The sequence below is a fragment of the Maylandia zebra genome, linkage group LG12 (assembly GCF_041146795.1).
Source record: "Maylandia zebra isolate NMK-2024a linkage group LG12, Mzebra_GT3a, whole genome shotgun sequence".
NCBI lineage: Eukaryota > Metazoa > Chordata > Actinopteri > Cichliformes > Cichlidae > Maylandia > Maylandia zebra.
The window spans coordinates 7,590,225-7,605,859 of record NC_135178.1 but is presented as its reverse complement, the minus strand read 5'-3'; the positions used below and the strand labels follow the sequence as shown (position 1 = coordinate 7,605,859).

General features: G+C 41.2%; 1 protein-coding gene across 1 annotated transcript in view; it reads left to right on the top strand.

Annotated features, from left to right (window-relative positions):
* The first annotated feature begins 2,610 nt into the window (after positions 1-2,610).
* Positions 2,611-15,635, top strand: part of gcn1 (GCN1 activator of EIF2AK4) — a 29,510-nt gene continuing 16,485 nt past the window's right edge. The window contains exons 1-27 of the mRNA XM_004567341.3: positions 2,611-2,692; positions 3,242-3,344; positions 3,433-3,496; positions 3,594-3,725; positions 4,676-4,784; positions 6,376-6,474; positions 7,307-7,441; positions 7,525-7,702; positions 7,805-7,879; positions 7,987-8,115; positions 8,195-8,245; positions 8,334-8,432; positions 8,533-8,706; positions 8,794-8,946; positions 9,036-9,128; positions 9,222-9,297; positions 10,162-10,321; positions 10,421-10,610; positions 10,714-10,838; positions 11,186-11,364; positions 11,460-11,553; positions 11,639-11,752; positions 11,847-12,045; positions 12,133-12,285; positions 13,116-13,297; positions 15,019-15,099; positions 15,267-15,410. Of these exons, the coding sequence (XP_004567398.2) occupies positions 2,675-2,692; positions 3,242-3,344; positions 3,433-3,496; positions 3,594-3,725; positions 4,676-4,784; positions 6,376-6,474; positions 7,307-7,441; positions 7,525-7,702; positions 7,805-7,879; positions 7,987-8,115; positions 8,195-8,245; positions 8,334-8,432; positions 8,533-8,706; positions 8,794-8,946; positions 9,036-9,128; positions 9,222-9,297; positions 10,162-10,321; positions 10,421-10,610; positions 10,714-10,838; positions 11,186-11,364; positions 11,460-11,553; positions 11,639-11,752; positions 11,847-12,045; positions 12,133-12,285; positions 13,116-13,297; positions 15,019-15,099; positions 15,267-15,410 (3,309 nt within the window). The 5' untranslated portion in view covers positions 2,611-2,674. The remainder of the gene's footprint in view (positions 2,693-3,241; positions 3,345-3,432; positions 3,497-3,593; positions 3,726-4,675; positions 4,785-6,375; positions 6,475-7,306; positions 7,442-7,524; positions 7,703-7,804; positions 7,880-7,986; positions 8,116-8,194; positions 8,246-8,333; positions 8,433-8,532; positions 8,707-8,793; positions 8,947-9,035; positions 9,129-9,221; positions 9,298-10,161; positions 10,322-10,420; positions 10,611-10,713; positions 10,839-11,185; positions 11,365-11,459; positions 11,554-11,638; positions 11,753-11,846; positions 12,046-12,132; positions 12,286-13,115; positions 13,298-15,018; positions 15,100-15,266; positions 15,411-15,635) is intronic.

The following is a 15,635-nucleotide window of genomic DNA, read 5'->3' as shown; positions in this document are numbered from 1 at the left end:
ATAACGGGAAAGACAGTTTCTGTTTATCTGTAGTCAGAACGAAGAGTATTAGAGAAAGCAGTGACCCCTGGTGACTGATGTTTTCATTTTAGATAAACATGCTAGGTAGAGGCCAAAAACCTCTGTGGAACCATAATATTTATATGTGTGTGGAGCTTTCCAAATAATCAGGTGACTTGGTTTGTTAACATAAGAACTATGTTCACTGTTATTACTAACTGTCAGTCTGTAACCAAATAATAGAAACCCCATGAAGATATTAACATTAGCCTACACACACACATATTGTAACTGGACATTTAATAAAAGAGTGGATTACTCTTACAGTTCACTGATGCGTAGGCATGTGTCACCTTCACTCTAGCAGGAAATTACAAAGACATGCTGTGCAGCGAGGCCAGACAGTGATATTGCAAGGTGAAAGGTGATTGTTTTAGAGCTGTAATATGTTCACACGATTCACTGTGGCTGCACTACTGTGCTTGGAGTTTATGCTGTTAGAATCTGTGGTACCTGCTTTATTATGGTTAATGATTGTGTAACAATCTGCATGTCAAAGTTACCAATTCTGTGTTCTTTTGTTAGCTCATTAGACCAAAATCATTTCTGGATAACCGTAGAGCTGACTGACAACAGTTTCCCTGGGAATAAAATATGTTATCAACACAATGTGCTTTATAGCAAACTGGGCCAGGAATCTCTGTATATTTGCCTCTGAACTCCTCCTACATGATAAGGAACTGAGCAACCAGAATTGGCACGTAGCTTCTTGCTCACCAGAAGATTCTAATCTATATCAGATATTATGATCTTGTAATGTTGCCTAGCAACCACTTACAACATCTGAAGCTTTTTCTTTTGTATCTGCAGCTCTTTATAAATGCATGTTCATGGCAACATCTAATTTATAACAATAATCTTATAATCCTACAGTGATAACATGATAACTGTCATTTTATTTATCAATGATGCTTAGCATGTTACCTAGCAACCACCTAACAACAGACTGAAACCACAGATCAAGCAATACTACAGCATGGTCATTACTTGAGCGATAAATATAAGGGTCTGTTTTTAAGTTTGGATCATGAAAATAATAAAAATATGGATTTTTGAATGAGCAGAATAGATTCACTTTTATTTATATATTAACAGTATTAATCATTTAATTTTGCACACTTATTAACACAATATATGCCTATACCTGATTCTCATTTTACTACACTTAAAAAAAAGAAAACACATTACAGTTTTCAGTATCAGCATACCCACATTTACATATGGCAGTGAAATATGTGCCCATATGCATCTTTCCTTACACTTTGTCTTCATAGCATAAGCCTTTATCTTTAGGCTTTGTGAAACGTTATGAACAGACTTTCAGTAAGTGGACTTGAATTTTTCTTCAGTTTGAGACTCCATTGTGTAAAGAAATAATTAAATAAAAACAACAACAACAAAAGAAATAATTAAATAACACTAAAATGACAAATGGTAAAAAAAATACATAAATAAATAAATTATACAAGTCAAACACCACAAGTTAGATACACACAACAGGAAGAATAGCAATAACGGCCTTGTATAAATTAATTAGAGGACACATAAAATCATGTGAGAAAATGTTAAAGCTAAAAAATGAACAGCTTTTATAATCTGACATAGTCTTTGTGAAATTTACCAAATGCAAATGTTAAACAATTTTCTAATCCCCCCTGTCGCGGGATTTTGTAAATAAAGTCTGAAACACTGAAAAGGCTGTGTTCAAGCTATTTATTACTGCGCGCAGGAGAGCCAGCACACACATCAAACATTACAGTTCACAGTCATGCCAGCTTTGCCTACACACAACTGTTCTTCTCCTTCTGAGCAAAAGAGTTAGCAGATAACATAGCGAAACATCGTTAAGCAAAGCTAAGCAGTTTTCACAAAGTCACGCTGACACATACACATACTTCATCTGAGCATACAAAGGTTTTACAAAATCATACAGTGAAGTTCTAACCGCCTAAATCTACATGTGAGGTTAAACTAGAATTTTTCTGCAACACTCCAAGACACAGGAGAGAACAAAACTGTGAGGGGACATGACGATGACAATGATTTACAATGGATAAAGCTGCTGCAGCAACACACATCATTGTTATTGCTGCTCTTTCAAGACTTTGTTGCTGTTATTACTGCTCTTTCTTATGTTGGGAAAAAGATTTGAACCCAACACCATTTACTTACTCACACCACAGGTTAAAAATAAAATAAATGTGGTTTACACACTGTTCAATAGCAGACACAAATTTCCTTCGCGATTGCGTCAGGAGAACTACGCCAAATCAGTCAAGGAGCTATCTGCTGTGGCGACAAGGGAACAGCTGAAAGTGGCATCTTATCTTACATGGAACTGTGTGTTTGATATTATAAAGAAAACAGGACTGAGTGCGGTTTAAGTTGTGGTGCGTGTGGGTTTATGGGGTTGCATTCATAGTACCTCGTGCATAAAAGTTTGCAATTACAAAATTAGGTGTTACAGATTACTATTGTGTTTTCTTTATGATTTTTCTTGTTACTAGATTGGAACTTGAACTTTCCCAGTTCTCAAGAATGCAGCAGAAGCATACGTAGCCGCCGTGACCCGGAAGTGGCGCTAACAAGTCCTTCCTGCATCAAGACCGGCAAGATGGCGGCGGACACGCAGGTTTGTGTGGCAGGATTTTATTAACTACTTTTACCATAGCTTTCAGGTGAGGCAGAAACAAAAATGGTGGTGTCTTGGGGGTCCATTTATTTGAACATCTCGACGGGTTTCGGTGTTCGCCACCAGACTCGAGCGGCCCTCTACAGCAGCTAACTAGCAAGCCGTTAGCTTTGTGCTACGTCGCATCAAGTGTGACTGGATGAGGCTGAGCTGTTGCAGCTGACGAGAGCAGAGGAGCGAGTCGGTACTCAGCAGAGGACCGCCTCAAACTTTTGTTTTCATCGTCTCCGACCAAGTTCATAGCCTTCTGACATGAACGTTCAAGTATGAGGGACAAACATTTTAACAGAGCCGAGCTGACAATTAAGTTCAGCAGTCATTTAAGACACCATCCAATAAAAAACACACCCAAGTATTCTTATCAAGCCCATTCTCTGATGTGTTACTGAACCCCCCTCCTCTGCCTCACATGACCACAAGCTGCACATTTTTAGCTCTTACACAAGACTGCTGTCATGTTTTCCTTTCTCATTGTGAGTGTTGCTTCAGGTTTCAGACACGCTGAAGAAATTTGCTGTGAAAGTGAATACAGCCAGCGTGAAGGAGCGTAAGGAGATATTCGGAGACCTGAAACGGTGTATAAAGGGCAAAGGTGAGAGCTTATGTCTTCTTTTTTTTTAATCTCTCCACTTTTCGGTCTTCAGTAAACAATAACAAGCTGTAAAATGCTTTTGTTTTAGAGTTACCAGAGCCCGCCATTAAAGGACTATGCAAGCTCTTCTGCCTCACCCCACACAGATATCGGTGGGTTTCTGACATCATCTGTAACAGTGAAGGTGAATCTTTACACTCAGTTGTTGTCAGGGGTTTCATCACTTTCTATCCTGTGTGCGCTCTTCAGGGATGCTACATCACGCAGAGAGCTGCTCTCTGTTATTGGCCAGCTGGCTGAAAGTAAGCCTGACATCCTGGTAACCAGCCTGCTCCACTGCCTGCTCAACAGTGGAGTCATCAGCAAAACCGGAGAGCCCAGGTAATGACCCAAACTTCAGGGTGCATCTAGTTGGCTTTAAACATTGCAGATGTTCACTGGTAATAAATTCCTGCTTTTACAGACTTACAGAAGAGAAGAGTCATAAACATCTTTAATCTTTCTGTGTTTGCCTGGCACAGTAAACATAATTTATATAACTTAGTGTAGCGGCTTTAATTAAAATAATGTGGGTGCATTGCTTTATGGCATAGTAAATAGTGTTTATTCGCTTTCTCGTTGCACACACTACTCCACAATCCTCTTGACATGGCAAGAGGGTTTGAGTGTTTTCTAAGTGTATGAAAAGTAAAAACTGAATATTTAGATTCTTTGCTTGGGTGAAGCCATTGACAGCATCGACGCCCTAAAGTTGCCTTGGATCATAAAAGCTTGGATTTTTTTTTCTAAACCTTTGAGAAGGCATCAGCACACAGCAGGGCAGCAGTCCAGAGCTTTATGAAGACACTGCTTTCTTTTCACATTCTTGAGTTTCTAAAATGTGAGATCTGGGGCGCTCTGGAAGAAAAGTTTTCACTGTATTTTTCTGCATCCGTCCTTCCATCTGTGTGATCCTGTCACAGAACAACAGTCCTGCAGCATGTTGCTGCCATGACCATGTTTGACTGTAGGTATTCTGTAATGTCTTATCCATCTGGGAATTACTGCCGCCTCACAGCAAGAAGGTAATGGGTTCCAGTGTGCTTACTGGGGGTCCTGAACTAACAACTTCTCCACCTCTTGCCCTACGACAATTGGGATAGCCTCCTTCAACATTACCATAAAAACTTACGTTTTACGTGCTGTTATTTTTTTTGTTTTCCAAAGTTCTCACATCTCCATTCAAATTTGGAAAACTTGAAGTGTTCTTCCATTTTTTTGGATGCACTGTGGAAAAATGTCATTTTTCTGTTTACATATTGTTCTGGTTGATTTCTTTGTTGTATTTGCAGTAAAGCCACAGGCTCCGCCGCCTTCGTTGGCCTGTCTTGGACCTGCCTTTTAGTGTCCAGTGTGTTCTCTGCCCCAGAGAAAAGAGAAGGACCAACCTGGAAGAAAATGGTCAGTGAAAATGCTTTTTCTTTTTTTTTTTTTCTTTTCTCTTTGTGACAAATAGCATTATTTAAACATTTTATCAACAGGATTTGCTCGCATGAGACCAGGGCCATATACCAGGAAGCATGGTCAACAAACTGAGTTTAAAAATAAAGTCTGACATCAGCAGCTCTTAGTTTCTCTTTCTGAAACAGCTGATCAGAGCAAGTTCAATTTTAAGATTGTTCCCCTTAGTTAAGCGCATAATTACGTAAAGAAAGCCATCATCAATGGAGCCCCAATGCCACAATTCACCATGGTAACGGATAAATATAAAAGTTGAGGGTAAAGAGCAGAGGAACACATCAGTGTGGACCGATATCTATCTTCAAAAATTGGAGGAGGAAAAGAGTTTTAATCAGCTTGCACCATGATGGCCTCTGACATCATCACAGACTGTATAAAAGTTTGATGTAAAATTTATGTCTGTGGTCGTCATTTACCCAACTTGAACTTTTTATGAGGTCAAGATGGAGTCCTAGTTTGACATTTAATATTTATATTCTAATTATTGTGCTCTTACCTGACAGGAGCAAATTTAGATGACAGAATCTGTTTTATTAGTAAAAGCAAACGTTCTGATCCGGACTGAATCCATTTAGCATCCGTCCTGCTCTCCAAGTGGACTCTGACATGGACACGGTTTTCTGATCTGTTACAGAGTCTTTTACCTGTCCTGGTTCTGGGTCGACTCACTGGGAGTGATTTAGGTGCTCTTCACTTGAAAATATGTTAAAGTTGAGACTCTAAATTTCAGGCTCTTTGAAGCCATTTAATGGCTGAATCTCAATCTGTGAACAAATTTCAACTTTTTGAGATTGTTAAACCTCAGACTGTCTGCAGCTGCATTTAAAACATCCATTTAAAATACATTTTGTTCAGTTTGTAGAGTCTTAAAATCATTTAATTTAATTTCAGCCTCATCTTCATTGAAATAATCACATGTCCAAGATCCACCTGTAACGGACATTTTTCCACCAGAGTGATGACAACACAACAAATGACTGTTTAAAGCTTCATATACAGAGATGTTTTATTTAAACTGTGAATGCTGCAATAAGATACAATAATTGTTTGCAGTGCAGGGACAGCTGACAGGAATAGCTGTGTTATTGTCCACAGAGTCAGAAACATGGAAACTGAAATTTTATTCTGAGCTGATGATAAATCTGTGCTGCAGTCGCTGTCTCCATCCTTTTAGAAAGCACTCGTTTTAATACAAAAATCAAGCAAACTTACATCTACCTGGGACTTCAGTGTTTGTAAAAACATGAAGGTCTGCAGGTGAATCCACTTCAATGTGCGCTTTTAAACTTTATGAATGAGGAAATGAATCTGAGTGTCAGTCAGCTGGTTCAGGTGCACCAGGAGGGGAGGAAGAAAACCTGAATGCGAGCTGGCTAAGTCCACAGAGTCTGTTAGCTCGCGCTCTAGAACAGAAAACCAAATCTCAAGGTTAACAAACTCAGAGTTGTTCACTAAACCTGCTTCCTGTAATAGAGCACAGGTTTTACTTGGATGTTGGTCTCACCCCTGGGTGTTTTGGCTTCTCTTTCAGGTGGAGGTTCAGAGTCTTCTTGTGGCTGAGGTTGTGGGTGGAGCCAAGGCCACCGCTAAGAAGTCAAGCCTCAAGAATCTCAGTCACTTGTGGAAGGGAGTGAGTTAGAACACATTCTTGGATCTGACCTGCTTTTTTCACATCTCACTTTCATTCACTTCACCTAAAGGTGCAGTTTATTAAATTCACAAGCACCAGATCATGTCAGCTGTCACAGAGAGCACTCAATAAACAGTTTGTTATGGCTTTAATTATGCATGCGAAGCTGATTTCATTAGCTCAGCATGCACAAACAGAAATTGTCCTTTGCTTACGTGGGTTCATTTCAACATAACTTAGCGTGCGTGTGCACACACAGTGAGGCTACAGTGAAGGTGATAAATTGTAGTTAAAAACCCAGACTTTACTAACACATAAAAATGGCCAATTTGAATATCATATTCCAGATGATTGTGTACTGCTGAAGTGTTTTCATATGATGTAGCTGCACGTTATAGAAAGCTGGTCATTTCTTACTACCATGATAAATGATATGTAAACTATCTCACTATTTGATTTAATGTCAAATTTCAAAAAAGTAACTGTAGTTCAATAATCGAGATGGACCAAATGTGAAATTCTGGGCTGATACAGATGTTTAAAACAACAGTTTTGCTAACAGTAAAGCTGATACTCAGTTTTTGGGTTTTTTTTTTGTTATTTCCCATTTTTTTTCCCACTGAAACAAAGACAGTGTGTTTATAAAAATAAGTCACTTCTTTTTCTTTTAGGTTTTTTTCTTCCATGTTTTAATATTTAGTTACCACTGAACATGACATTGATATAAATATGGTGTAGAACAGGCTGCAGAAACTTCAACTGCTTTTAGCTTTAGCCATCTAGCCATTTGATGATTCACACAGGTTTTCTAACAGTCACTTCTCTTTACCAGAACCCAGGGATGGTCAATCAGTACATCAGCACCCTGTTGACTCTGGAGCAGAGCCCCACGACTCTGGCTTTGCTGGGGGTGTGTTTTGACTTCTGCTCTGCTCAAAAGGACAACGCTACTATAGAGAAACACAGGGTGAGTTTAAATTTATTTTCCATTTTTAGCAGTTCTTTCTGATATCTCTTTGTACCCTGATGTTCTTTGTGTGCTTCTTTCAGAGCGCGCTGCTGGACCTGTACGTGAAATCGGTCCTCATGAGCAAGACGAAACCACAGCAGCACATTCTGGACAAAAGTACTTCATTACTGCGTCACGTGTCTCACCCTGAGTTTAAGGAGACGCTGCTCCCTACCCTGCAGAAGACGATGCTCCGCAGCCCGGAGAACGCCATGCAGAGTGAGCTGCCTTTAGCTTTTGGTCATAGTGTTTAATCCTCACCTGTCTGAAGCTCATGCAGCAAATGAGGAAAAAAAACAAAACTCTTTGATGTCATTGCAGCCGTTTCCTGTCTGCTGTCTGCTGTAACGCTCGACCTCAGTCAGTATGCCATGGATATCGGAAAGGCACTCGCAAGTAAGGCTTCGGCTGGTGCTCTTTATTTCTTGAGCAACATGATTTTAAACCACACACTCAGCCTGTGCGATGCTATGCTTTAGGTATCATTGTGCTTTGTGTTGCAGGTCAGCTGAAAGCTAATAATGCCCAGCTGATGGAGGGAGCAGTCCAGGCCGTGCAGAACTTGGCCCAGCAGTGCAGCGACCCCACAGCTGTGCAGGATGTCGTCACACATCTCTTCAAAATCCTCGGAGGTGAACTAACTATTTCCCAAATAATGAAGATTTTTATGTTTGGGTTTGTTGAGCTGAAGCAGTATTGTTGTGGTTGCAGGTTCTGAAGGAAAGCTCACAGTTGTTGCCCAAAAGATGAGTGTGTTGTCAGGTATGCAGGCTTTCAAACACTTTGTATTTATGAGCTTGGCTGTTTAACATGAGAAAAGAAAGGCAAGCATTTGCTCTAAATGTTGCAGGCATTGCCAGCTGCAGCCATCATACCGTGTCAGGAGCCTCCAACCAGACTCTGAGCTCTGCAGTCACTGTGATGTTCATCCCCTATTTACAGCAGGAAGGTAACGCTCATCTTCCTCACCTTCCTCTCTTGGTCCTGTGTGTCTGTGAGCTCAAAATCCAGGGTTACTCTAAACTTGTTGTTCTCCTTCTTTTGTTTAGTCCATGAGGGCACGTTGGTGCACGCAGTGTCTGTGCTCTCCCAGTGGAGCAACCGCCTCACGGTGGAAGTTCCCGTCGCTCTGCTGGATTGGTTCAAGAAGGCGTTCACCCTGAAGACCTCCACCTCTCTGGTTCGGCATGCCTACCTTCAAGCCATGCTGGGGGCCTTCAAAGGTCAGTGAGACGCAAGGAGACATTATGCTGCATCACACGTGTGCAGCTGGCTTAAAGGAAGTCAAACCTTATTTGTCTGTTGTCCAGGTGACACTCTGGCCCAAGCCTCAGACCTCATACCGTTGCTGCTCCAGACAATTGAGAAAGCTGCAGCGCAGAACTCCCAGCATGCTCTGCTTGCGGAGGGCGTGGCGGCGTCTGTTCTCTTGAGTCGATTGGCTCTGCTGGAGACACAAACAGGTGAGGCTTTTGTTCCAGCTGTGGCTTTTTGTCACTTATAGAGCCTCTAAGAGAATATGAAGTGACAGAGGCTGTTTTTGTCCCTGCAGAGACCAAATTCACCAGCTTTTGGAATCTGATCTTGGATGAGAAGAAGCCGTTATTCACTACAGAGAAGTTCCTCTCCCAGTGTAGTGAAGAAAGTAAGAGCATTTTAAAAATGCTGTTATGTAGTTTTACGTTGCTTATGAGCGATTTAAAAAATGTCTCATTTCTGTTTTGCACTCTGTCTCTAGCTCTGCTCACAGTGCTACAGCTCTGTGAACGGCTGTTTTTAGATCATGCCCACAGACTGAACAGCAGCAAAGCACAGTGAGTCTAACCTCAGTGTTCATTCACACCAGAAACACTTAGATATCAAAATACTGTCCTCACACATCGTGTGCCCTTTTTGATATTTCTAACAAGGTGAAGGTGAACTTAGAGCCTTTCTAATGTCTCTTCTTTATGGCTGATACAGATTGATAGATTGAATAAAAGCTTTAAAGGATTTTGATGATAGCACTTATTGACAGCATACCAGTATCTGCTGTCAGTGCCTACATCAGCTGACTGATATCAGCCCAGTTATAGCCAGAAACATATGTTAATTTTAACCTGAGATGGTACTTTTTTTTTAGTGGGCAGTGAAATAGGGTTTAAAATGTAGTGCACAACAAGGACCTTACACAACTTGCTTATGCTATTTTACATATTCCCATGGTATTAATACTGTTGGGGCAGTGCTTTTACTGTATGAAGGAGCCTAAATGCAAGAAATTGTTGTGTGAAAAAGTCTTCACATGCGATGCTTGATCCCTGTAGTTTGTTTTTCTTGCTGTTATTTATTCCCCTTAGGCTAGTAACAAATCTTAATAAGAAAAAAAACTGTTTTAAATCTTTTCATCATACCATGTTTTAACATTTAAGCAGTAAAAAAGTAGAAACAACAGAAAAACATCAGTCTGTCATTTAGATACAGGTCTGGAAGGCAATATTGGCCCATGGCAGTGTTTGGTTGGAATACAGATACAACCCCAATTCCAAAAGAGTTGTTGAAGTAAACAGGACAAAACCCAAACTTGCTGACTTGCTGAAATTAAAAGTCACCTAGTGTTGTTTTTATGCAGGAAGCACGCAGTCTGCCTTTTATCCCGTTTTGCTTTAATGACATTTGCCCTTTTGTGCGCTCTGTAGGATGTATCATCAGGCCACGGTTGCGGCTCTGTTGTCTCGAAGCTGGCGTGTGAGGAAGAGAGCACAGCAGACAATCAGGAAGCTTCTCTCCTCTTTGGGAGGATCCAGTCTTGCTCATGGCCTTCTTGGGGAACTGCGGGTGGTCATCAACAAACACAAAGTACAGAATCACTTATCATTTCCAGCCGCTGCAGGGCTGGATGCTAACTCTTTCTACTCACTTTATTTTTATCTTACTGACAATACTGTAAACTTTCAGGTTTTACCCCAGGACAGCGTGGTGTCAGAGTCCGGAGAGCTGACTGAGCTGGGTCGCAGCTATGTGCCCCCTCGCGTCCTGTTGGACGCACTGTGTGTTGTTTGCTCCTCTGCCAGCCAGTGGGGCGATCCTGCTGAAGCAGAGAGTTTGGCTATGGAGACCCTGATAGTTTCTCATCATCCATCTATAGGTACATGGTTTTCACAGTTTGATAACCCCGAGGTTTGTTGCTATAGTGCTTTGGTGGTGGTAGCAGCATCTGAAATGTCTCACTCCACGTTTATCTTTTTCAGTGGAAGCTCGCCGTGGCCTCTGGCCTGTTCTCCTCTCCTCCATGAACTTGAAAGCTGAAGAGTTCATAGAAAACAACCTGGAGGCTATTCTCCCACAGCTGCTCAAAGTCGATGCCGACAACCAGGTTTGACAATCTCTACAGCTTCATTTCTTGTATTCCACATTTGTTTATACAGATTCATGTAGAAAATGGTGAAAAAACAGAATGAAACAGCTTCATGTAGCATCTAGATCCAGGAAAGGAGACGTGTTCAGATGATGATAACAAACATGCACCTCTTTACATTTGCTCTCCAGCTAAAAAGCAGCATTTCTTTTTTTATTTCATCTTAAATTGAAGAACATTTTTTCTTACTGTTCACTAAACTCGTACACTTGCAGACTTTCTGTTTGTATCTTAAGTGATGAATAAGGTCTTGGATTATTTAGTGATTTTATGTATTTATTTTTATTTTCTTCCTTTCTCCTCAGGCGGTCAGAAATGCAGTGGGCTCCCTTTCACGCCTCTCCCCAAACAAGCTGTTGCCACGGGTGATCAGTCACATCACTGAAGGGCTTTCCAAACCGGCACTGCTTCAGGTCACCAGGGAGGAGTACGCCATCATGTTGACACCCGAGGGAGAACTGTATGACAAGAGTATCATCCAGAGGTAAATGCGCAGTTTCACTCACCTGCAGCTGAACTCAGAGCTCCGTCTGTGGGACATTTATTCACTCCTGTCTCCCCTCTGTTAACCTGCTGCAGTGCCCAGAAGGAAAACACTAAGAAAGTAAACATGAAGCGAGAGAACAAGGCGTACTCATACAAGGAACAGATCATTGAACTGGAGTTACAGGAGGTAGATTAATTATTGTTTTTTATTTTTTAAGGACCTTAATGTTTGAAACTATTTGAATGTGTTAATTTCCTTTTTGATGTGACAGGAGCTCAAGAAGAAGAAAGGTATCAAAGAGGAGATCCAGCTAACTACCAAACAGAAGGAAATGATGCAAATCCAGCTGGAAAAAGAGTCTGCTACTCGCAAAAGACTCCAAGAGGTAAGGAGCTCTAAAGTCTGTCCAGTAAATCAGGTCATTAAAACAGATTGCCCCCCAGTGTGACATTTTAAAATTCCCTGTTTGCTGTTTGCAGCTGGATGGAGAGCTGCAGAGTGTGGTGGGTCTCCTGGAAGCCACTCTGATAGAGAGACCTGCTCAGATCACCAGGGAGCTCCCTGCTGTCCTCCAGGTCCTAATGCCCCTGCTGCATTCCCCCCTGGCTGCTCCAAGCATCCAGCAGGTCTTCTTGGATATTGGAGTGTGCCTCATGCCCAAGAGCCTTCAACATCTGGGTACAAAGTCTGTCTTGGTGTAGTTTTAAAACACTGTTTCTGGCATCTCAGTTTAAAATCACTTTTGTTTTTCTTTCCCCCATCCAGCTGTCCTTGTGGGTCATGTGACTTTACGGTTACTGAAGCCTGAGTGTGATCTGGATAAGGCCTGGGAACAAGAGGACCTGGCTACAGCTGCTCACCGCACCGTGATGCTGCTGCACAACCACACCGTCCCACAGAGAGAGGGCAAGACTGCCGGTGAGTACATGTGGTTCACAAAATGAAATGAATGTGAGTCAATAAATCTGAAAGGCTTGAACCAACACCACACTGATGATTAAAAACATTAAAAGATGAGAATAAAATCTAAAGAACACAAACTAAAGCGCTGCTCACTGTGACCACAGTATAACTGCTGAATGTGATGAATATTAAACTGGTTTCAGTTTCATATTTTTTCCCCCAAAAGATGAAAATAATTCAGATGAAAGCTCAAATAAAGGAGACAGGTTTATAATAGACATTTCTGTGCAGAAAATACAAACCTAAAGTATGTAAAAGATACCTTATGGGTCTGAAAACCTGAATTCTTTCAAACGTCCAGCAGAGGGCGCCTGCTCTAGTTTAAAAACAAAAAAGTCCCAGTCTTTAAAGGTCTAAGATGAGCTGATCTCTGTAAATACTTTACTGATGAGTTTGTGCCGTTTAACGGTAATTTTAATCCTTCGTGAAAACAGTGAAGCTCATTTAGGTTTGGTCAGTACTCTTGATTATCAACAGACATCAATGACCCAAAAAATATATTCAGGCCTTGTAGTGAACAAGGCTATTAAGTATAAATTACCCTAATAGCATACATGTGTAAATCATTTTAAATTAGAAGGTACTAAAAATAATTATCCGGGCACATAAAGCAGGCACATGAGATTCCGAGGAACATAAAAATGATAGAAAGCAAACTGTTAAAAAACCCAGAATTAAGCGTTACCTTGGCGTGTGTGTTGGGCGGTGTCAAGCAAGCGTCGTTCAGGAGAGGGATGACCTTCTCTTCCTTTCCTTTCAATATGTATTTTTTATTTTTTCCTCAGATGCGGCGCCTCTATCTGCTCCTGCCTTTTCCTTCTGCTTCCCTCTCCTCAACGCTACACTCAGGGAGTCTTCAGACAGCACCGAGGAGACTGAGAACACCATGATGAGAGCACTGCAGGTCATCAATGAACACTCTCAGCTTCGGGCTGACACCAACAGTGATGACGTTGCCATAGATGAGGTACAGACGAATGGCTTTATTTCATTTTCTGTGTGGTGGCTGTTATCTGCACAGAGCGAGTTCTAAACAAGTTGGGAGTCTGTGTGAAGTGTAAATAAAAAGAGAATGCAATCATGTGCAGAAACCCATATTTTATTCATATAGTGCACATAAAACATATCAAACATTTAAGAGGAGAAAATATTCAACTTCAAGGAAGATATTGGCTCATTTTGGTATTTAATGGCAGCAACTCGTGTCGTGAAAGTTGGCACAGGGTAGAGTTCCCTGTTCTTTTAACAACAGTCTGTAAACATCTGGGGACTGAGGAAACCAGGTGCTGGACGTTTGGGAGATGAATGTTGTCTCACTCTCGCCTGACAAAGGATTCTAGCTACTTAACAGTCGCCATACTTCTTTGTGGTGTTTCATGTTACATGACGCACTGAAATGTTTTCAGTTGGTGAAAGGTCTGAACTGCACGCAGGTCGATGAACTCTTCTAATATGAAGTCATGCTGTTGTAATAGATGCAGGATGAGATTTAGCAGCATCTTGTTGGCCTTTCCTGAAATAGATCCTGTCTGCATGGGAGCACACGATGCTCCAAAATCTGGATATGCCTTTCAGCATTGTGCCTGGTTCCAGATGTACAGTCTGACATTTCTATAAACACCAATGCACCCCTATACAATCAGGATGTTGGCTTCAAGGCTGATGGCTAGCCGGATGATCCCTCTCCTCTTTAATCCAGAGGACGCAGCGCCACTGTTTTCCAAAGAGAATTTCCGATTTAATTCATCTGACCACAGAACAGTTTTCCACTTTACCTCAGTCCATGTTAAATGAGTTTATGCCCAGAGAAAGATGGCAGCATTTCTAGATCAGGTTCACATAGAGCTTCTTTACATGATTGAGCTTTAACCTGCTTTTGTGAATGGCACAGTGAACTGTGTTCATAGAGAACAGTTTCTGAAGTGCTCCTGAGTCACGACAGAATCGTGTCTGCTTTTTAATTCAGTGCAGCCCGAAGGCCCAGAGATCATGTGGTATCCAGTATTGATTTTTCCGCCTTGTTCCTGTTTCAAGTTAACCTGATTAGCTGTCAAACGTTCTTCTAGCCCAGTTTTTTTAGTACCACTTTTTAATTTAGTTTGTTTTTTTCCTGTCCCAACATATTTGGTCATGTGTTGCCACCATCAATTTCAGAGTAAGCTGAAATGTATTTTGAGAAATGATAAAGTTTCAGTTTAAGATGTTTTCTAAGTTTATGAGATTTGTAAATCTTTGTTTTTTGTTTTGTTTTTTTGTTTTTAAATTACGCTTTACATACCGTCCCCCTTTTTTCTTGGCCTGGATCTGTTTATTTTATTTTACAATACAATTTAAAATCATTTGTTTACTCTGTGTAAAAGCGACATAGGTTTATTCTTTGAGTTAGGGCCTTTGTTGTTTGCATGATTCATATATCAGTGTTAAGTAACTTAACAACATATCTACCCTTGACCTTCCTTTGAAAATGCTCAGCTACAAGCGCTGGACTGAAAGTGAAAAAACAGCCAGTGTCCAAAGAAAGGCCTTCAGAAAGTCTGGAGAATTATTGCCCAAGAGCACTTTAGAAATGACAAAGTCTGGCTCTTTGCAGTGTAAATAAAATGAAGAGTGGCTCTAGACTTGCACGATATAGAGTACATTTCCAAACACTGCATAGTATCATTTCTTTGTGTTGTTTTCTTGTCATAGAACGGCCCAGAGCTGCTTCCACGTGTCAGCATGTTGTTGCTACTGACCAGAGTCATTTCCACCGCAGCACCGAGGCTCCAGGTAAATGCCAGAGTTTAGAGTTTGTGTATCCAAACATTTGGACCCTTTCTAATGCTTCAGTGGGACATCAAGTCATTTTGAATGTTACCTTTTAGGTCTTGTTTTACTCTGCTCCAGAATTATTGCGTAGCTCCACAATGTGACACTTTGCACACTTTGTGTTTCAGGTGTTGGCGTCTCAGTGCCTGACGGCTCTGTGTGCCAGTGCTGGAGGAGAAGAGGGCTGCACTGTAGCAGAGCAGCCAGAGATCGATGTCTTACTCAACGCCCTGCTTTCACCCTGCTTCTCAGTCCGTGACGCCGCCCTCAGGGTGAGCCTGGGATCACTTCATTTTGATATTTGCTGAAGTGTCTCTGTGTCTCTCTGTCTTGCATTTCACTGGCCGTGGTTTTTAGAAGTGTTTCCATTACAGAACAGTTCAGAGCCTTTGTCCCTGACTGCCACAGATTTCTCTGAATTAACTTAGTCTTTTAATAAATTAATGAAGTTAATTTAATTGTTCAGCTGTATTCCTGAAAGCCTTGGCCTCTCTGGG